The sequence below is a fragment of the Tenrec ecaudatus genome, chromosome 15 (genome assembly GCF_050624435.1).
Source record: "Tenrec ecaudatus isolate mTenEca1 chromosome 15, mTenEca1.hap1, whole genome shotgun sequence".
Lineage (NCBI taxonomy): Eukaryota > Metazoa > Chordata > Mammalia > Afrosoricida > Tenrecidae > Tenrec > Tenrec ecaudatus.
In genome coordinates this window covers 11621182-11642296 of record NC_134544.1, presented here as the reverse complement: position 1 = coordinate 11642296, position 21115 = coordinate 11621182, and the positions used below count along the sequence as shown (strand labels likewise).

Genomic DNA, 21115 nt, shown 5'->3' with positions numbered 1-21115 from the left:
ACAACCCAAGATAAGCAAATGATCATATTTCTCCTCACTTATTCTAGTGTTGATGTCTTTAACACTTGTGAAATGAACCCATAAACCCAAAGACAGTGTGGTGACCATAGTGCTCATTTCATCCTGCATTCTCAACCCTGGGTGTTTTGGGGTGTGTGTGGAAGTTTAATTCTGTAGCTGCTTGCCAAGCTCAGGCATCATCCCAGCCCTGTAACAGGGAGAATTCAGCATTATGGTGAACAGTGCTATTGAGCTCTTCTGGGCTCCATGATGACCAAGGCTTGGATTCACAAATGGCACTGACTTTTCTCCCGTCCTCTGCAGATCAAAAGAGCCCAATACCATCCATCTTTATTGAGCATCTACTATGCACAAAGCACACTGCTCGATGTTAAGACTTGTTTGTGGAATAGCAAATAACTGCCGTTAAAAAGCAAAAAAAAAACATGAGCTGAAACGTTAGGCAGCATCCAGGATGGGAACTTTGGAGTGTGGAACAGGGGGAACACCCACCTTCTCAGCTTAGCAAAATCAAATCAGAGCCCATGAAAACATCCTGAGTTCTGGGACCCAGGCACCTGCAGTGGGTGTGGAACCTCCCTGGCCTTCTTGGTTTCCCTTCTCAGTGTCACAGAGATGTCAATCTGCAGAGAGCCTCCCCTGCCCTGAACACCCTGCCTGGAGCAGCTTGTCTTTCAGATCCTCACAGAAGCAAGTCAAACTGCTGGCAATTTACGAGGGGAAGGGGGGCAAAAAAAAGGCAAGCCTTAAAAGGATTTTTTTTAATGCTGTTGCTGTTTGCTTGTCGAGTCAACCATATGTTCCAGTACAGTGTCCTAGAAGGAGCGCAACACTTTCAGGCTGTCAGATGCAACAGGGGGACATTTGGCCTCAGCATGTCGTGTAGTGTGTCATTTACAAATAGACGGCAGCGTTGTCATTTACGATCTCAGCCCATCCTGGAGATTTTAGTGACCATACCGATTATGAGAGCCCGACAGAGCGGTATGACATTAGTGCGTGAAGGCCACAAGTGATCATGCATTTCGGTTGGTGACACGAGCTCCTCTCTTTGTCCTCCTAGGTACCTCTGACACCATTCTCTGGAGAAGGCTCCTCAGCAGTGGCGACCTGTTCCACTCGAACACGCTACAAATTATTATCTCTGGACGCCCAGCTGACACCCTGCCGGAAGCAAGAGCTGCTAAGCCAACTGGAACTGTGCCTTTTCCCCCACTTCCTTGTCAAGGGTTTTTTGTTATTCTTACACAGGACAAAGAACAAAAGAAAGAAAACAAAAGATGAAGTTGGGCAAAGTGGAGTTCTGCCATCTTCTGCAGCTCCTCGCTCTTTTCCTCTGCTTTTCTGGGATGAGTCAAGCCGAGCTCTCCAGGTCCAGCTCCAAGCCCTATTTCCCGGCAGGGAGGCCCCGGACCAAGCGCAGCTGGGTGTGGAATCAGTTCTTTGTGCTGGAGGAGTACATGGGCTCCGACCCCCTCTATGTAGGGAAGGTAGGGCTTGCGGCCTTTCTTGCGGATGCTCAGGGCCCTCGTGTGTGTTTGGATGGCTAATTGCTCACCTTGATTTGGGGGTGGTGGGGGATTTTCAAGCTGTCCTTCCTAGGAAGTGCTTTGTGTAATCTGCAACACTTGCCACTGTACGGAGGCTGACTTAGCCAGCCAGCCCAGGGAAGCCAGAATTAGTGAGCAATGCCTTCCTTGGGACAGTGAAAAATCTCCTGGTGTCCATTGACAAGGAAACACGCTAAGGAGTGGGTTCCTGAGGCCAGCTGGTATTTTAACCTTGTAAGGAAAGCCCGTACATGCTGCATGCTTTGCTGACTTTTCCTGATAACTTGGCTTTTCAAGACTTCCAAGTGAAGTGACGGAGCCGTTTGGCTCTATAATTTAAGACATTCAAGGTGTTTTCAGTATTTTGATGATCTTTGTGGACTGTTCTGCGGCCATCTGCTTAGCTTTTCTTCATCTTTTTCTGCTTATTTCCTCCCACCCTCCCGTTAGCGGACCCCAGTGGGGAGGGAGGTCAGTATGAGGTGATCCCTGAGTCTTGGAGGGCAGTTCCAGTTGAAGGTGCTGCTATAGTGCGTGCATCTGCTTGTAGGTCTGTGATATATCGCCCATGTGAGACTGTTTTCAGAGTTTGCTTCTGTCTGGATTTTGGGCCAGGCGGTTTCTTGAGTACCAGTGAACTGAAAGGGGCACAGAAGGAGAGCAGGGCTTTTGCCCCACTTCCAGGGTATCCCTTCCCCACCGCTAGTCTATGACCAGGTACAATTCATTTCCGTCTAATTTTAAATATTTCCTGGAATTCTAGAGCATAAGCAGACTTTTTTTTTAGTTGAGTGCACACTCCTGATGCTTTGTCAGTTGTATGCTCTTTTTCTGATCTACTGAGGCACAGCAGGCATGTCTGTGAAGGATTGCTTCAATTTTGAATAATCCAGGAAGAAGCCTTGCTATCTATTCCACAGATCCCTGCCACTTACCAGCCCACCCCCTACTCGAACACAGCTTATTAAAGGTGAAAACATGCACTTGTACTGTTGTTGCTGGGCATCTGTATCAACCTAGATTACATTTGTTCTGTTCATTGATTTATTCTGTAGTGCCTGTCTTATGAGTGCTGACTGATAGTATCATGTGAGAAGAGGAATAGGAATAGGCTCACTATTTCCAAGGATGTGGATTGCATTTTTTAAGTCTGGAGAAAGCATTATATATTTATATACTGCCCTGAAAAACAGTATAGAAGAGTGCAAGTGTATACGTGAATCATTGTTGCTTCTTCTGCCATGTTTTCATCAACGGCACCATGATCTACACTGCACGTAAATTAGATTTCACTCATTCTCACTTCACATGGTCGTTATTTTGTTTAAAGGGAAAGAAAAGGTTGGGGGGAGGTGGTGGTGAGTGCAGAGATCATGCAGTGTTTTGACTAAGAATCCAGCTCTTACTTTCATTCATTCTTGATAGACATTGAAAAAACTCATCAGTCTTTCTTCAATGGGCAGGCTCACAGTAGTCAACCAAGAGACACAACGCCAGTAGTTATTAGGTAGAAACGATGTTTTTGTGAGGATGAAAACATTTTCTAAAAACAACTAAATAATTCCCATTGATTTGGTTTGAATAAGGCTTTGACAAGGCTGGTTTTCCAAAAGTCAATCTATTTAAGTGCTTTAAAGCAAACAAGCAAATAAACAAAAATACTTCTTTTGAAATTTTTAATCTCCACATTATAATTCAGAACACACACCAGCTAACTTGTGTACTTCACTTTAAGCTGCTATGGATGAGTGCCACGTGTTATTACCTTCTGCTTTTGAAGGAGGCACTGGCCAATGCGGTGTGTGCTTTTCTGAGCGAAATGGGAGGGTTTCCTGACTGGATACCATGGGGTATTCTGTGCCTCCCTTGCAATTGGTCAGGCAAGTTCTTTTAGAAGACTTGATGAGACGACAGGCAAGTAAGTGTGAAAATATCTGGTGTATTTTGTGTATTGAAAGTTTAATGCCACCATTCACAGGACAACACTCAGGATGAACATTGGTGCAAATGCAAACAAACACTTAATTGACCAAGCCAGGCAGAGGACAGTAAAAGCATTCAAAATGAATAGAGAATTTATAGACAAGGAAGACAAAGGAGAGGCCTTCGTTACGCAATCTTTACTTGCTTGGAACGAGGTGGCAGAGAGCCTCAGGTTTAGATTCTGTGCCGTGGATGATGAAATTTTATTTTTAAGTTGTTGGTCTGAATTGCCAGGGGTGTACTAGGACTCCAACCTCAATGTATTTGGAAGGATTTAAATGTGTGCAATAATTGTTTTCCTTTTCTATTTCTCCCTGGTGGAGGGCAGTGATGGTTCTGACTCGAAGGATTAATAGGACGGAGAAAATCCATCATTTTAAACAAGTACAGGGAAGACTAGATGAGCGGTAATCTTGGGAAGAAGAGAAAGAACTTAATCAGTGTCTGTTCCCGAGGTAGATTTAACGTCTGTCGGTTCCACAGTATCTTAAACATTGATTCGTGATCTCTTCGGGGATCATGTAACTCAAATCTGAGGGTGCTGAAACATTTGGTGACAGTAAAGGTTTCTGAGAGCACAGTGATAGGAGACTACGTCACAATCAAGCATGAATCCTTTAGGCTTTCTTCTGCCCCCGCATGTGTTGTGTCTCTCCAATGCCTTGCAGGCATAGTTGTCAACTATTCAGGACCTGTGTCCCACATGCTCAGCTTGATGTTGACCCCATTTATTTTTATTTACCATCAAGTCAATCCTGACACATGCACAGGGCTTCTTAAACCTTTCCACATCAGACCCCTTTTGTGTAGGAGAAATTGTGCATAGCCCTGGGACATAGGTAGATAAAGCGGGTATTCCAGAACTTGTTAGAAACCTCTGAACCATGAGAGCCAAGTGGAGGGAGAAGCACATTCTCAGTCTGAACGCAAGAGAAGAAAGATGAGGCCAAGGGCCAAGTCAACTGGCGTGGGACACTGGTTCAAATGGTTGATGCCTGCTATTGTCTAGCCTTCCTATAAATAGAACTGCCATTGTCATTCTATCTCCAACAGCCCCTGAGAGTCCCTCCGTGCTCACGCCAAACCAGTCCCACTTTCGTCCGTTGCGCTATACCTGTAACCACCTGAACTAGTTCCATTCTCGGCTGTGGCTCAATCCAACATGCACAGTAAATCATCTCTGCCAATGCCTTAGCTGAAGAATCAAAGAGTAACAGAAAACATACTAGTCAAACATAGCTTTTAATGACGTTAACTCTCATGATAGACAATTTGAAGCATGGCATCTAGCTGTTTGATTTAGGACACCTTTGATTTTGAATTACTTTTTGGTCACTGGGAGTTACTGTTATCAGGGTTTTTCCACACACCCCCATTCAGGTATGTGCACCCTTGGGAGCCTTGACCTGCAGTGTAAACCTCTGATTCGGGGTCTGCCTGACAGAGGCTGCATGTTGGTCATTTGAAACAGGAAGTGATGGCTTCAGTGTGCTGTCCTGTGCTGTGTGGCCAAGTGTGACCACAGGACGGGTGCCTAGAGCGGGTGATGGACTCACTTCCGTCTCTTCACTAGCTATGCCATGGCCTCTGAGCTATATTTTTTGGACCAGCTGCCGAATATTACTAGATTTTAGTTTTCTCATCTTAAAATTGGGAATACTGATAATTGACACTTGAAATCTGTTCCTGGAAATTAATGAGATCAACAGCTTTGGAACATACAGTCGGTTCAGCTTTAGGTATAGCCATTCTACCCCCACTAACTAATTACAAATGAACCACGTTCTGGAAATCTAACGCTGCCCCATGGGCCTGTGGGTTTAAGATTAGGCTTGTTTACCATAGGGTTGCTGGTTCAAACCTACCAACTGCTACCCAGAGCAATGATGCTGTCTTACAGTAATAGTTTCAGAAACTCGCCATAGGGTGGATCCTAGTCAGACTGACTCTATGGCAGTGGGTTAGTGCTGGGGTAATGTGATATTTTATTAAAGTTTAGATATACAGTATGTCTTTTTCTGTTTGTATATGAAGTATGTCAAAAATATTGTTGGGCTGTGAATGATTCAGTTCTTAAAACAGGAACTTCGAATGTCAAGGTATGTTTTTGTTTTTGTTTTAAAGTATACCTAGTAATTTGAGGATTTGGAAAGTATGAATGACCAGCAGCCAAGATGAGCTAAAATTGGGTAATGAAGTCATTAGGTCAGTGAGGACAATATCCAATATGGCTTTTGCTGATATAATTTTAACCCCGTTTACTGGGTTTGTTTCACCTCTGATTATTGGAGACCAAAGTGAGACATGCTATTGGACTGCCTAAGAAGGAGCCCCACCCCACTTCTCCCTCAGCCCAGCTCTCTCCAAACCCCTCTCTGGCTATCATCATTAGCATCTCTCTGTTTCCTTATGGTTTGAGTTGAAACAAGGCCAACTTTAAATGTGTGGGCTTAAGGAATGAATCATTTGCCAATACCCTGAATGAGCCCTGCTGTAAAGCCACATCATGCCATGGGCCTTAAGTGCCTCTTCCTGAATTATTGACTCACTCACTCACTCATCCTTCTAAAAGGAGGAGCTGGGTGGGAGGCCTGCCTTTTTATTTTTTCCTGGAGACTCCGTGTCCCCGCTTTCTGGAGTGTCTAGGACCTGGCATTTCCAGGTATTGTGTGACTTCTTATGGCATGTTGCACTCAGCCATTCCCTCACCGTGGTGTTTCTCACTTAGTGTCTCTGAAACACACACACACACACACACACACACACACACACACACACACACACTCACAAACATCTGTCTCCCAAACCACCTTGTCTCCTTTCCAGGTATTAAGTGTTTTCATCTCTCCTCCCCTAATGGGTTGCCCGTGATCTCTGTGCCCAAGGCCATTACTTTCACTGAATTGTGTTCTCCTTGCCACACTGCCTCTGCTTCTGTGGCTCTGCCCATTAGTCTTACCTTTCTTCCCTTCGTCTCAGGGAGGATTTATACCTATTTCCTCCAACAAAATCAAATCCTTAGAAATGCGGTGCGGGGATCACTTTGCTTTTAAATCTCAACTTGCTTGAAAGTGTTGCTGAGCATTTTCAATGCATTTCATTACACCTCCGCAGGAGCTGTCACCAAGGGAGTCTCCTTTCCAGGCTTGCTTGCTCACTCAGTGAACTGGAAAGGAAGTCTCCACCTCTCAACTAGATCCTCTCGGTGCGTCAGAGATGAAGGGGTCAGCTCAATGCTTTCACTGGGCAAACAAGCCCAGGAAATCTGTGACTCGGAGGATGGACAATATCACGAAGCCCATAGCCTAAACTAGACATTTGACAGATATTTTGGAGGGAAATAAGCATTGCAAACAGCAAACGTGACCCTTATAAATACTGATCAGCTGAACCGGACCAGATCTTAGGAAAAGCCAAAAGCAGTTTGGTTTCTCTAGCTATGTGTAGATAACCCATTTTCACAATCTCTCTCCAAGCCCAGTTAATTTGCAAAGGCCCCCTTTCTTATCATCTTGTCTGCCTGGAGAGGTGTGGAACTCCTGGTGACATCAAAGGGAAGGGGGCCCTGGATCAGCTCTGTGGGATGCAAATAAGTTCTGGTTTTTCAGAAATATGTTTTTAGCGGTTATTTTTAGCCCTTGTAATACTTCTATGTAACCATGAAGTTATTAATATATGCATTTTCTCCACATAAAATCTGCAATTCTAAAATTCTCCTCCATCATTTTACCATGCAGAACACATACTATGTCTGCTTTTGCCTCTCCAAAAGCAGACATCTCCCATTAATTCAGTTAGACTTTGCTAATTTTCTCTTCCCAGTTATCTTGGGTTGGAGATGAAGGCTTTCATGATCAAAGGCTTTATTTATCAGGTGGAGCCATAAACTAGAAAGTTGGAGGGTGCAGTGGGGATAGGATTATACCCCAATTTTAACCAAGCCGGCTAATGGAAACTAGTCTCTGAATTTCCTGATTATTATCTGTACTAATCTAACTCATTAAAAAAAAAATCCTTCTTTCTGGTGTGTGTGTGTGTGTGTGTGTGTGTGTTCAATACACTCCACATTCAGAGACAGAGGCAACAACCATAATTAATACAATTCAGTCTATACTAGTTGTGTTCTAGACTGTTGTTTGTGTGTGTGTTTGGTAGGTTCCTTTTTTAAAATGTGATTAATACCTATATAAAATTATTCCATACTTCAATCACATTTAGTAGCATTTGCTACCACAGTCTCCAAAAATTATTTTTTATATGGACAACATGACATCATCACTCCATTCACCCTGCCACCAAAATGAAACAATACAACCTAAAAAAATTATCTGATTTTGCAACCAGCATACATCCTGGGGGGACTCTGTTGACAAGTGTTAACTGTTTTGTGAGGCTTCGGCCTTTGACCTTCTATACCCAACTCACCAATGCCCTCCATTTAGTGACCCCTTTCCTCTCATCCCTCAATTGTGGATAGAGGGAATTCTCTAGAGGTTTATTTCATGTATAGTTTCACCAGTAAATCTTGGGCTCCCTCTGCAAACCGGATCCTCAGACTTTAGGCTCTGGCACCAGTATTTCACCTCCATTTCAGATTATATGATTGACAGTCCTTCAGTAACTGATGACGGTGTGCTTCTTCCATGTGGACTTAATTGAAATCTCACTGACATGGCTGCTTGTTCGGAGACAAGTCTTTGAGACTCCAGATGCTATTTTATCTGATAGCCAAGCACCATCTGATTTCTTCACCACATTTGGCCTCAGCACCTATAACCTCCGTGTCCCCTTCACAGATGTGAGTATCAAGTTTGGGCATATTGTAAAAATTAATTTTTCTTAAGTTGTAGCTGGGATTTAGTGTGAGCTCCCAAACATACATTTGTTTGTTTATTTAGTCTTTCAGTTTATTTTTACTTGGGGATTAACCCAAATTTCATGTCATTGCATCATCCAATCTCGTCAAGCAGGGTTGCACCACTGCTTCCATAATCAGTTCCCATACGTCTTATTTTGACCTGGCCACCTCCCCTTTCTCATCTCCTTTCCTTGGGCCCGTGGGGAGGAGACTATGCTGTGTTTATGTTTAGTGTGGAAGACTCGCTATATATTTGAATTGTGATATTGGGTTTTCTGAGATTGTTTAGAGAAGCTTTCAGTTTGACACTTGTGGGAACTGACTAAGGGGTGTTGAGGCCAGCCGCTGCGCCTCCTCAGGATAGTTGGCGACGGGGTCAGGCAACAGCCCTCTTGCGGAACCTTTCTTGGGTTAGGCAACTGCTGAATAAACAACATTTGTTCTTGATGGCTTGGCAGTATTTATATTGATTACATGTGTCAGGATGATTACTGGAGAAAAAGTGATTTGCAGAAATTTGTACCCCACAGTGCTCTGTCACGTACTTCTCAGCCTGCCCTTGCATCTTTTCTTCCCTCCCCCTTCCTCATTCTTCCTTCTCTTTCAAATGCTTTCCAAGCTCAGAGATGGTTAAGTGATAGAACTCTTGCATTGTATGTAGGAGACCCAGGTTCAAGTCCTGGCCAGTCCACCTCCTGTGCAAGGTCCACACTTCTTTCTGTCAGAAGAGGTTGTGTGTTGAGCCCAGTACATTGGAGCTTCCAAAATCAAACAGGTTGGGAAGAAAGACTACTATTTTGCTTCATAAAGTCAACCAGTGAAAACTGCATGGAGCACAATGGTCCCATCCAACTAATGAGAAGCTGGGAGAGCATGGGCAATGTGCTGCTCTCTTGTACATGGGGTGTCATGAGTCAGTGACTATCTCAATGGCAGATAAGGACAACTCATATCAGTACGGTGCTAGATAGAAGAGCTGTAGAGAAATACAGACAGAATTCAGTGTGCTTGATAGATCAAGCAGGTAACAAGAAGATGCTGGAACAGAGTAAATGCCACACTGAAGGTAGGAGGTAGATGTGAGAAGAGGGAATTGAAGTATGGACTTGCAAACCGAAGCCTGCATATGACACTCAGACCACCTCCAGGATTTCAAGGTCTTTTTATGCTTGCGTGCAATATTCAAATCAAAGAATGAAATAATAATCTTAGAATAGAGGGCAGTCTCCTAAAGCTGAGAGCCATTCAAAAAGCTTTTAGAAAAATGCCATTCTCTTTTCATTCCTTGTCCCCACAAACTCTTTGGTATCCCCTGTGTTCAGGGAGAAACGTAGTATATTACAAAGATCAGTAAGCAGAAGCTGTACATCACACTTGCAAGTCTCACATTACTTTGAGCAAAGTTCAAAGATGAGTTTCCTCATCTGTGAAATGAAGAATAGATAAACTTATTAAGACCAAAAGTTTGGCAATGACTGGAGATCCCCTTGGCTTGTCTAACTTTCACTGTTTTAGGTGAACCCACTAATAAAGTTGACTGACCTTCAGAGTGACTCAGCTTTCACTGTTTGCTCCAATAAAGTAACATTTTATTTCCTGGCAAAGAGGCAATCCAGGCCCATGCCATTTGTTTTTCATGTCTTCCTAGCCTTCTCTAGGCAGTTTCACTTTTTAGACTTTCATCATCATTCTTGGGCAAGGATTCATGAGAATGTCTCACTCTCAGGGTTTGGCTGATACTGCTTCCTAATGCATACATACCCTTGACATTGTGCATTTTAGGCAAATCTACAGAAGTGATGTGTACCCTTCCCACAGTGCCCTATCAGGAGATGCAGAGGTTAATGGGACTCCTTCATAGTGATGCTTTCTTTGGTCACTTGGTTCAGGCAGTGTCTCCTAGGGTCCTTCCCTGGGTAGGCATTAAAAGTTGGAAGGGCTTGGTAATGGTATAAGCTCATCTAAGCCACCATAATAAATTCAAATAGACATTGCAGCTAGTTTTTGGGTGACTTAGACCGAGTGTTATTGTTGCTTCAGGGGAGTGACTCTGGAGGGCTAATTGTTCATTTTTAAGGTAAGGAGTGGGTTCTTCAGAAATATAAGTGTAATTTAAGTGTTCCAGGCAATGTCCATAATGGCATGTAGTTATTGATCATGTCACTCCAAAGCACATCATCAGTATAAGATGTTTCAAGGAAACTGATTTTGCTTTCTTTCTTCTGAACTAGACAATACTATTCCCTATAGCAAAGGATTCCAAGGAAGCAGTCTATTGTTACAGAATTTATAAAGAAGAACATTTTCTTATTCTAATTCTTATTCAAAATACAATGAGCTGTTTTATATTTATCAGTGGGTGTGGCAAATACTTAACGTTCATAGTTGTAAACAAAGCATTGTTTTGGAAAATAATAGACTCATAGAGTGGTATGAAGTAAAAGAACTATCACAATGCAACCTAATGTCTTACATACCATTATATTCACAAGAGAGTTGAAATGTAAACACAATAGAATTATATTTAGTGTTTACAAAGATTTATCAATGACAGCCTTTCCTGGTGATTCTTTTCAGAGCATGTAATATTTTTGTTTCTTTGTCAATACTGATTAAATCTTCCGAAAATATCTTAGGAGGTAGGAAAGCAGTATTCTTTTATTGGCGATTAGATAATAGATACAGATTGGAAATTAAATCAGGAGAGTAAGGGAACAACCATTACAGCTGCAATTATGTGCAGGTAGAAAGCCGTGTATAGGTACTTCGATCAAGAGATTCTCTTTCTTTTCAAAGCCTAAAGTTTTAGAACCACTTAACCCAACATGAATACTAATCTATCACAAAGTTACGCCAATCATAATTTGAGGAAACATGACATTTTATGTCTGAATGCATTTGAGTTCACCTGAAATAGATGAATGAATAGCAAATCAATTTTGACAATAGCCAATATATTCTGCAGCTTAGTCATAGTAAATAGACATGCGTGTCACAATTAAAAATTTCTGGAAACAAGGGTTCTGCAGAGAGATGGGACCATTTTTCCCAAGGCATTCTTTAGAAACAATTGTTATGAGATTACGAAGCAGTCTTTGTGCTGTCTGACCTCAGACTTTTGTGTAACCTCCTTGAGCCGTTGTGTGGTTGTGTGTAGAATGGAAACAGTGACAGTAAATATCCCTCTCCATTGTTGAGAAGAGCAAGTGAAATACAGTAGTGTGTTCAGGGAACAGTCAAATAATCATAACTCTGTGATCACTGTGGAAAGCATAGTTTAGGTGTCAGTTGCCTTTGGATCAGCTCTGACTCACGGTGACCGCCCATGTGCAGCATAGATCTAACTGCTTCACAGGTTTTCAAGGCTACGAGCTCTTGGAAGCAGATGACCAGGCCTGCCAACCAAGGTGCCACTGAATTTACTTGAACCACCAAGCTCTTGGCTGATGATTCAGTATTTAATCCTTTGTGCCACCTGATAGGCAGAGTGATATTCTCCCGAGATGCCCAAGCCCTATCCCTTCAAACCCTTCACGGTATTACTGTATATGGAAAACCAGCCTCTGAAGATGTGATGAAGGGTAGTACTTTGAAACTGTGAGCTTCTGATGGTTAAGGTTGTGAACCTCCTTGGCTGGGCCATGATTCTCAGTAGCTTGGTAGTTAAGTACTGGGAGGCTCTTGATACAGTTTTGTAGTTATGGAGTAATATAATTTCACAATCATGAAATGATCGGAGCATCCCCTGTGCTTCATTGGATGTAACCATCCAGTCAGTTTTAAGGGAAGTGTCTTTGGGTGTTTATTTCGAACAGAGCTCACTTTTTCTGAATCTTCCACCTGGTACATTATCTTCTGACCTCCCATTCATGGGATTCTTCAACCACTGGCCTGTGAGCCAGCAGCATGCTGCCTGACCTACTAATTCTGGGGTTGTCAGCCTCTGCAGCTACATTAACCTCTTCAGTCTGACCCCAAGACCTTGAGCTGACCAGTCCCTATTCCTCAGTATGTCATTGTCTTGAAATAATCTCTGTGTAGATATACACCTTCCTGGTTTTGCTTCTCTACAGAACCTATCCTAAAATAGAGAACACTCTGGAGTAAGGGTATTAGGCAGTCTAACCCCATTCATCCTCATATGTGGAAGACAGAAGGGTTTCTGAGGAGGAATGGCCAGATATGCAGGATTGCTGACCTTGAAGAGGGTGTCCGGGGTGGGGCACAAACTAGGAAATATAGATAATCACTAGGAGCCCGAAAAGGTAGGGAAAGAGATTCTCCCTTGCACTCTCCTAAAAGGAACACAGCCTGCTTACACCATGATTTCACCCACTTGAAACCCCTGTGTGAAATCAAGAAATAATAAACGGATAAGAGTAAGTCAAAAAGTATTGCTATGAAATTGGAGACATTATTAAGCCAGTGTATCACAATGTGACACGGTCCGTTCCGGACATGGACTCTATCTCGGTGTCTATACTTCAGAAGTTGCTATTTTCATTTCTCTCCTCCTTCCTGAAGTATTTTGTCCTCTTTGATTTACAGCACATTAAACCACCGTTTTGGCTTCCTCGAGGGACACAAATTATGCTCCTTTGAAATGTTCTTTGAGCTTGGGGAACAAAGCGAAGTGTGAAAGGGAAGACCAAGGCTAGAGGATGCACGGGGTGAAGTGTCCTTAAAGGACACTCTCCTAGGACCGCCCTCACCACCCTTGAAGATGGAGAAAGTTCGTGGTCATGATGGAAACAGTGTCAGGGCAACTCTTCTGGCCTCTTTCTCACCTAGACGGTTTTAATTTTCATAAAAGCTCTGCATAATAAGTCATCGTGATTGACCTATGTCTTTCAAGAAAATCTATCAAGATCACCCCTTTGAAGACAAAATAGCCCCATAGCAGGAGCTGCCCTCTCTGCCTTGAATTTAACTGACTTAGCAGATCATCAGGAAAATTGCTGCTTTGATTGTGCCTTGTCTTGTTGTTTTGTGTTGTTGTTGTTGATTTTTTTTTGAGGCATGCTAATGAGGCTAAGCAGAGTGCTTGCTGGGTTATGTTAGGCTGCTAACCCAAAGGTCAGCAGTTCAAAACTAATAGTCACTTCATGGGAGAAAAATTAAGCTTTGTGCTCATAAAGGTTTACAATCTTGGAAACCCACAGGGGCAGTCCTGTTCTGTCTGTAGCAGTGGTCCTCCGTCTTCCTAACGCTGCCACCCTGTAAGGCAGTCCCTCTGTTGCGGTGACCCTGCATGTGGTCATTATCTCCGTGTGGGCAGACCCGCCTGAAGACAGAGGAGCCGTGTCTCCATTCCTAAGACCATCAGAAATTGCATCTTTGGGACCCCTGTGAAAGAGTCATTCGACCCCCAGAGGGGTCTCAGCCCCCAGGTTGAGAACCTCCAGTCTATGGGGTCATGAAAAGAGGTAAAGAACAGACTGACACGCGCGTGTGACTAAGAGAACCTGTCTGCAGCCATCTGCTCACTAAAGTTATCGTTGAAGAAACAAATACATTTTGTTTGAAATAAATCTATGCACATGTGAACTGAAATTGTAGTATGGATGCTTTTGGACTTATCCTCGTATGGGCAAGGCTTTGAAACTATGACAGGTGGGAAAGGATTTTCTGCCATAAGCAGCATATACTAAAATCAAAACTTAACCTATTGATGCCAAGTTGATTACAACTAGTAGCATTTAAAAATTTTTGAAATGTAGTTATTGGAGGAATAAATAATAGTAGTAAGGGGTTAAATGTTGTTGGTCGTGACACACACAATTTAGGAATAAACCCTAGAAAAGAACTTTATATAATACAACATCCAAAAAGAACAAGCTGCCATGTATCTAAAGGAGTTATTAGGACTTTTATCTATTTATTTCATAATAAATAGCTAAATAGAATTCTTTACAAATTCTCATTTTTAGTGGATGTTATTGCACTGTAGAAGTTTTCACCTTTGCAGAGATTTGAAAACCCTGCCTCTGCCCCACTCCTAAGGATTATCTTTTCAAGGGAAGGACTGAATTGTTGGTTCCACATTGCAACACCCCTCAGAAGACTGCGGACACGTCCTTTTAAACAAGTTAGTCAGTTTTCATCCAGTCAGCTCTGACTCATGATGGACCCATGTACATAACATGGACCAGAGTGTTCTTCAGGCTTTCCAAAGCCTGTTTTTTCAGAAGACCACCTGATCTTTTGTATATGGTGCCTTTGAGTGGATTTGAACTTCCAACCTTTCTTAAAGCAGCCAATCTCATTAACCCCTTCCTCCACCCAGGGATCTCTAGACACAATCATGACAAGGAAAGCACTCTCAGGCTCAAGGTCATCCAGATCTCTAGCCAGAGCCTTTCTCAAGCCCAAATCTTGAAATAACCTTCAGCTCCACTTCTGCCCAGACCCAGAGAGAGAGAGAGAGAGAGAGAGAGATTCCAAATGGTCTTTTATTCGTGGGGAAGGCAGCAAGTGAAACCGTTTCCATTTGTAGTTGGACTGGTATCCCTGTTTTATGCAAGACACATGCAGAAGGGTGATTTCTCAAGATGGAGTTCTGTAACAAGAATGATGATTAAAGCCCCAGCATGGTTAGCCCCATTCCAGCAAATGCTTGTGTGCAAACAGTGCACAATTCTCTGATAAGGGTGGTTCTCTTAAGAATGTGCACTCGTACCCGCAGTTAAAATGATCGCATGTTTTAAGCTGAAAATATACAATCAAGATTTGGACAACAAATTTGTCAGGTTCAACAGATGTGCATTTGAAAGAGTGTTGATACCAGCACTAGTGAAATTAGTCCAACCAGGCTGAAATGAGGCATTTTGTCCTCATTCGTGAGTCATTTAAGGGTCTGCATGGGGACCGAATAGATGTGGAAGGTGATTATGCATTCCGCACTTGGTTCTTTGAAATGAAGAAGAACGAAGCTAAAATCTGGCATCTCTCCTCTTTATGATGCGTCTGAGAAAGCGAGTTCTAGGTCTGTCTGTGGCCGCGCCGTTGAGGACACAATGCAAGTCCTTTCCGCAGGGATCCAGGTGTACAGCAGGTGTATTAGACTTGTTTCAGAGAAACCAGGGTTGAGTTCTGATCATTTGCCTTCAATTTAGAGGAACCTTGTGGCCTTTTAGCTACCTGCTGAGCTGCTAACTCCATGGTCAGCTGTTCAGAACCACCGGCCACTCTGGAGAAAGATGGGACTTTTTACCCTCATGAAGAGTTACAGTCTGGCAAACTCAGGAGGGTAATTCTGCCCTGTCCTAGAGGGTCACTATGAATCAGAATTGACTTGATGGCAGTGAGTTTTGATTTAGTTATAGCCTAAGAAATTAAAGCCATTGAAAAAAAAGGCCAGTTATCGGGTTTCTTTAGCAGGTATGAGTTATTTTAAACAGTTTTATTGACATGTAATTCATGTATCATACAATTCAGCAGTTCAGTCACATCAAGAGTAGTTGTACCATCATCCCCCACAACCCATTTCAGAACATTCTCCTCATTCTTGTACTCATCATTATTAGCTCCCTATTTCCCCGCAAGTTTCCCTGCCAGACCCCCAAGGAACCATTAGTCCAGTTACTGTCTCTAGAGATGAGTTATTTTTAATGAGTAATTTTATGAGTAATTTTTAATAAATCTGGACGTGGACACTGCAAGGAAATGCAGAGCAATGTGTGAAAGCAAAGCAAGTTTAATTATAGATGAGACACAGTCTTGAAAAAAGGGCTGTACAAAAATTAGTATTGAGTGATGGAATCGTCGTTTAAACCTTGACATGGAAATAGATCTGAGACAAGACTTCCTTCCCATTGATAATTTGATGGAAATATGATACCTATTCAGATTGAAAAATAGGTACAGGGTATGTACACGTTGATGGAAATCCATGGTGAGGGTTGGAGGAGGGTGTGTGTGTGTGTGTGTGTGTCTGTGTGTGTGTGCGTGTGTGTTTTCAGATCCATCTAAGACAGCCATTCTCAACCTGTGGATTTTGATCCCTTCGGCTGTGGAACAACCCTTTCACAGGGCTTGCCAGATTCATAAGAGTAGCAAAATGACAGTTACGAAGTAGCAACAAAAATAACTTTATGCTTGGGGTCACCACAACATGAGGAACTGTATGAAAGGGTTGCAGCATTAGGAAGGTTGAGAACCACTGACTTAAGATATTTACAAGTGTTGAAGTTCAAAGATGTTACTTTGAGGACTGTGCGGGGCCTGACTTTTTAATTGCCCCAATGACATGGGAACAGAATAAGGAAGACTGCAGTCAGATGGATACGTTTGAATTATGATGTTACCAGAGGATCTTGAAAGTATCATGGACTGCCAGATCTGTCTTGGAAGAACTATAGCCAGAATATTCTTTAGAAGAAAGGCTGCGATTTCTTCTCCCTGGCTTTGGTCACACTATCAGAAGGAACCAGCCTTTCGAGCAAGGCATCATGCTGGTTCAAGTGGTGAGTGAGTGAAGAAGTGAACAGGTCGCTTGCGACATAATACCATGGTGCACACATAGGGAAGAGTGTGTGAAGGGTGATGGCTGAGCAGTGCAGGGACCAGTTAGTTGTACATCCGGTTTCCATGAATCTGATCTGACAGCACTTACCAACAACAACATTTAGAACTACAAAATGCTATTAGTAAGTGCCACAGAGTCAGCTTTGATTGGCTGTGACTCTCAGTACAACAGTGTGAACTGTAGACATCCACTGAGGGATGTCTTACAATAGTATTTTCTCCTGCTGCTCTCGTTGCACCAGCCCTGACTTCTGATTGATGCCCAACTTTGATGTCTTCGCAATCTCTGGGCACACTGATGCAGGCCAGTGGTCCACAGCAATCTGCTCAGTCACTCTGTCCAGGGCAAAAACGGAATGTGAAAATACAATGTAGGATTTCAAGAGGATGCAGTTTGGGAACATACCAAGGCTTACACAGTCATGAATAGCTTTGTTACAATGTCTCCAAGTCGTGAGTTCTTTAGCATTTGACCCAGAAAAACAAACTAAACAACACAAAATTAACGATTTAATCAAAGTATATAAACTCACTACCCTCAAGTCAATTCTGACTCCTAGCAATCTTATAGGACAGGGTAAAAGTGATCTGAGTGCTTCTGAGACTAACCATTCACCAGAGTAGAAAGCTTTGTTTTTCTCCCAATAGAGGCTGATGGTTTCAAACTGTTGACCTTGCCGTTAGCAGGCCAAAACGTAACCCGCTACACCACCAGGGCACCTTAATATTAAAATGGACATACTGCATCAATATCAAATATTACATCAAAGAGAATAAAAGAAAATGTTCTCTTTTTGTTTCAAAGCCATTTTATTGGGAGTTAATGCAGATACCATATCGTTCCACCGTTCAATCGCATCAAGCAGCCGTGCACAACTGCCGCCACAATCAGTTTCCAAGCATTCTTTTCTTTCCGGAACTCCTTGACATCAGTTCCCCTTGACCTCCCTCCCATCCTCCCACCTACTTGGGGCCTTGACATTCACTTCGTCTCTTTCTGAATTCAGAGATTTCTTTTACAAAGTTCCAAATGGGTCATCAGCAGCCGTAGGTCTAATGCTTAGGAGGGCAACAGCTTGTGTTGGAAACGCATAGTTCCCCGTCATCCTGTGATCTGGACCTGAGGGCTGTCTCTGCCACATACTTACAATGTGGACTTGGGGAAATAATGCTTTCCTTTTATTATCCATGAATAAAAGAGGAACAGCAATATTGACCCCCCAGAAAGCTGCTCCAAACAAAAGGCAATGTAAACAGCACTTTTGACTACATACAAGGGAGAACAGGGTGATTTTAAATGTAAGGGAGTGATCCGTTCTGCTGGTGACTTGTGTGCAGCTGTGATGCTGGAATGATGCCATCATTATTTTAAATACCGGAAGGTTTGCTGGTGGGCAACAAGTTTTCGTGAAATTTCCAGCTGAGACTAGCATGGCTAGTATTTGAATGCTGGACAATGAAGGCTGGAGATTAAAGGAGAATTGGCTCATTTGAATTGGTGGTGGGGGAGGGGAACACATTGAATATACTCAGGGCTGCTGGTGTAACTAACCCAGTGTTCTTGGAGGAAGTATATCCGAATTGCTCCTTCCGAATCAAGGTTGGTGAGACATTGCCTTGCTCACTTTTGGCACAACCTCAAGAAAGGCCAATTACTTGGAAAGGTCATCGTGTTTGATAAAGTACAGGATGAGTGACAATGAGGAAACTATGAGACAGTTCGACATACTAGTGTCAACAGCGGGCTCAGCCAGACCAACAACTTTGAGGATGACACAGTACCAGCCAGAGCTTCCTTCTGTTTGACAGTAATTGAGGCCTTCTTTTCAGTTTTGCTTTCCGTTTCAGGTACCTGTGTCCAGCTCTGCTCCCATAGCCATGGCTTGATGGTCCAGGATCACTTGAATCAAACCCCATTCACCTAACTCCAGGGCAGTGCACTGTTGTAACTAGTCTAGAGTATTACTATTGTTGTCAATAACTTTTGTGGGTTAATTTATAGATTAAACTCTCATAAGTATGTGTATCTATATATATTTAAAAAACACCTAATATTCATAGGTCTTGGTACTATCTTTGATGTCCACAGAGGTCTTGTAATGTGTCTTCATTAGATAAGGTGTGTGTGTGTGATGGGCGAGGAGGGATGTACTTAAAAAGATCCCTAGTGGTGTTGTGAGGACTGCTAACTGCAATGTCAGTGGTTCAAAACCATTACCAGCTCTGCAGGAGGAAAATGAGACTTTCTGCTCCTCTAAAGATCTATAGTCTTGGAAACTCCAGGCGGGGCTGCTAGGAGTCAGAAATGACGTGATGGGTGACAGTACGTGGGTCTCCATTAGACAGTAATGGCCCTGGCTTCTCTTCATATTTATGAGTGGCTTGCCCTATTGGGGTGGGAGCATGAACACTGGAAGTGCTATGAGATACTGAGTTTTAGAACAGCTTTTATTTTTAATTAGTTGGGTTAAAATCAACAATTGTACAAGGTAAAGGCAAAAGGAAACCCTTTTGTAGCCTTCCATAATTTCACACGAGGGCTGGACAAGACTGAGCAATGCTCACTATCAAGTACTGTGTGTGCATGGAACCTGATTCCAGAATGAGTGGTGCCTGTGATGGCAGCTCCCAAAGGGTCACAACCAGGGTGAAACCTCTGCCCTACCCCCAATAAAGATGAAGGCTTTCATTTCTCTGGAGGTGAATTTTGATCTTTTGGTAATGAAGGCTATCTCGACACTGGCTTTTATTATTGTTCCCATGTAGAATATTCTTATCGTCTCTTGAGGGAAATATGAGAAAAATTAAGTCTAGGTGCTAAATATATATGCCCACAAATACCTAATAAATATGGTAAAAACAAAAGAAACTAAGATACTATCCAACAAAATCAAAATTGATTGCCCCAAATATTGTATATCTTAGAATGTTGTTTAGTGAAAGGCCAGAACCTCTTCTGATCGCAAACTCCATGAACTTTCTCTATAAGCTGTCAGTGCTTGTTTCCATCTGCATGTCCCTTCCTTTCCTCCAGCGATCACCTTTGGTTGTACTCCTTAAAACAGCCTTGGTTTAGGTCTGACTGGCCGTGCCCTCTGAGCCTGTTGCATGGGTGATACAGCACATTTGCGAGAGGCCATGGTCCTGCACTTTGCTCATGCTCCGTGTCACACAGGGTGTTGCAGGCACAGTGTTGGCCACATTTTAACCGCCGCCTTCCAGGATGCCACAAAGTCTAACAAAGAGGTAGGCTTGGGTTCTAGGAGCCAGAGTTCTGGATTTGAAAGATGGCCAGACCACCCAAATCACTTGGAATGAGGGAGATCAAGAGCCATGTAATCTGACACAGGCACCACTCTGTTTTAGCATCTTCCTTGGGCTCTACAGAAGGAAATAAATGAAGGGAAAGAGGTGAGTGTGGGGTGGGGTGGAGCATTGTAGTTTTGTTTCTCTCTGGAATATTCTTTGGACAACTATTTGTTCTCCCAGAACACAAAAGATCTCATTTGGGTTCCTGATGAAGGAGGGGGCAGATAACAAACCCCAAGTGTAAGGAATTTAGAAAGTATGGGTGTTGGGGTAGGGGGTGTTGTTATTTTGCTCTGAGGAATTAGGATTGTATGTAATCTGCATGGTAGGTACTCAGCCCTCGAATTTGTATCCTGGTTGTGGTTCAGGCCGAGCGCCTTGGTGAATGGTTGCTGACTGCAGGAAGAAGTTAGCCTCATTGTCAGGTCTTTAGGCAGCTTCATTAGTTAGGGGGAGAAACGTGAGTGTGAACCTCAGCATCACCACCTATTTGAAATTATTCAGCTCTTCTCAGTTTCATCTCTATAAAAAGGTTTTAATAACAGGTTTTATGCAATACAGCTGTTAGGATTAAATTAGACAATATACGAGTATGCAAAGCACATCATGCTTGGTACATAGAAAGCATTCATGGAGGGATGGACTGTATGTGAATAATGATTTTTAAAAGTTTTGATCTGTATTTGATTGTCACTTCCTATAACTGACCTAAGGAGCTCTGATGGCGCTGTGGCTTAGGCTTTGGGGTCAACAATTCACAGCTATCAACTGCTCTACTGAAGGAAGCGGAGGAAGTCTGTTCCTGTAAACAGTTACAGTCACAGAAGTCTTGTGGAGGGGTGCTCTGAATCAGCAAGGACCCCAGGGC

The 21115-nt window shown here is 42.9% G+C and overlaps 1 protein-coding gene across 1 annotated transcript in view; it reads left to right on the top strand.

The window, feature by feature from the left end:
- The first annotated feature begins 1090 nt into the window (after nucleotides 1–1090).
- Nucleotides 1091–21115, top strand: part of CDH7 (cadherin 7) — a 136253-nt gene continuing 116228 nt past the window's right edge. Inside the window, exon 1 of the mRNA XM_075533207.1 lies at nucleotides 1091–1511. Coding sequence (XP_075389322.1) covers nucleotides 1302–1511 — 210 coding nt within the window. The 5' untranslated portion in view covers nucleotides 1091–1301. The remainder of the gene's footprint in view (nucleotides 1512–21115) is intronic.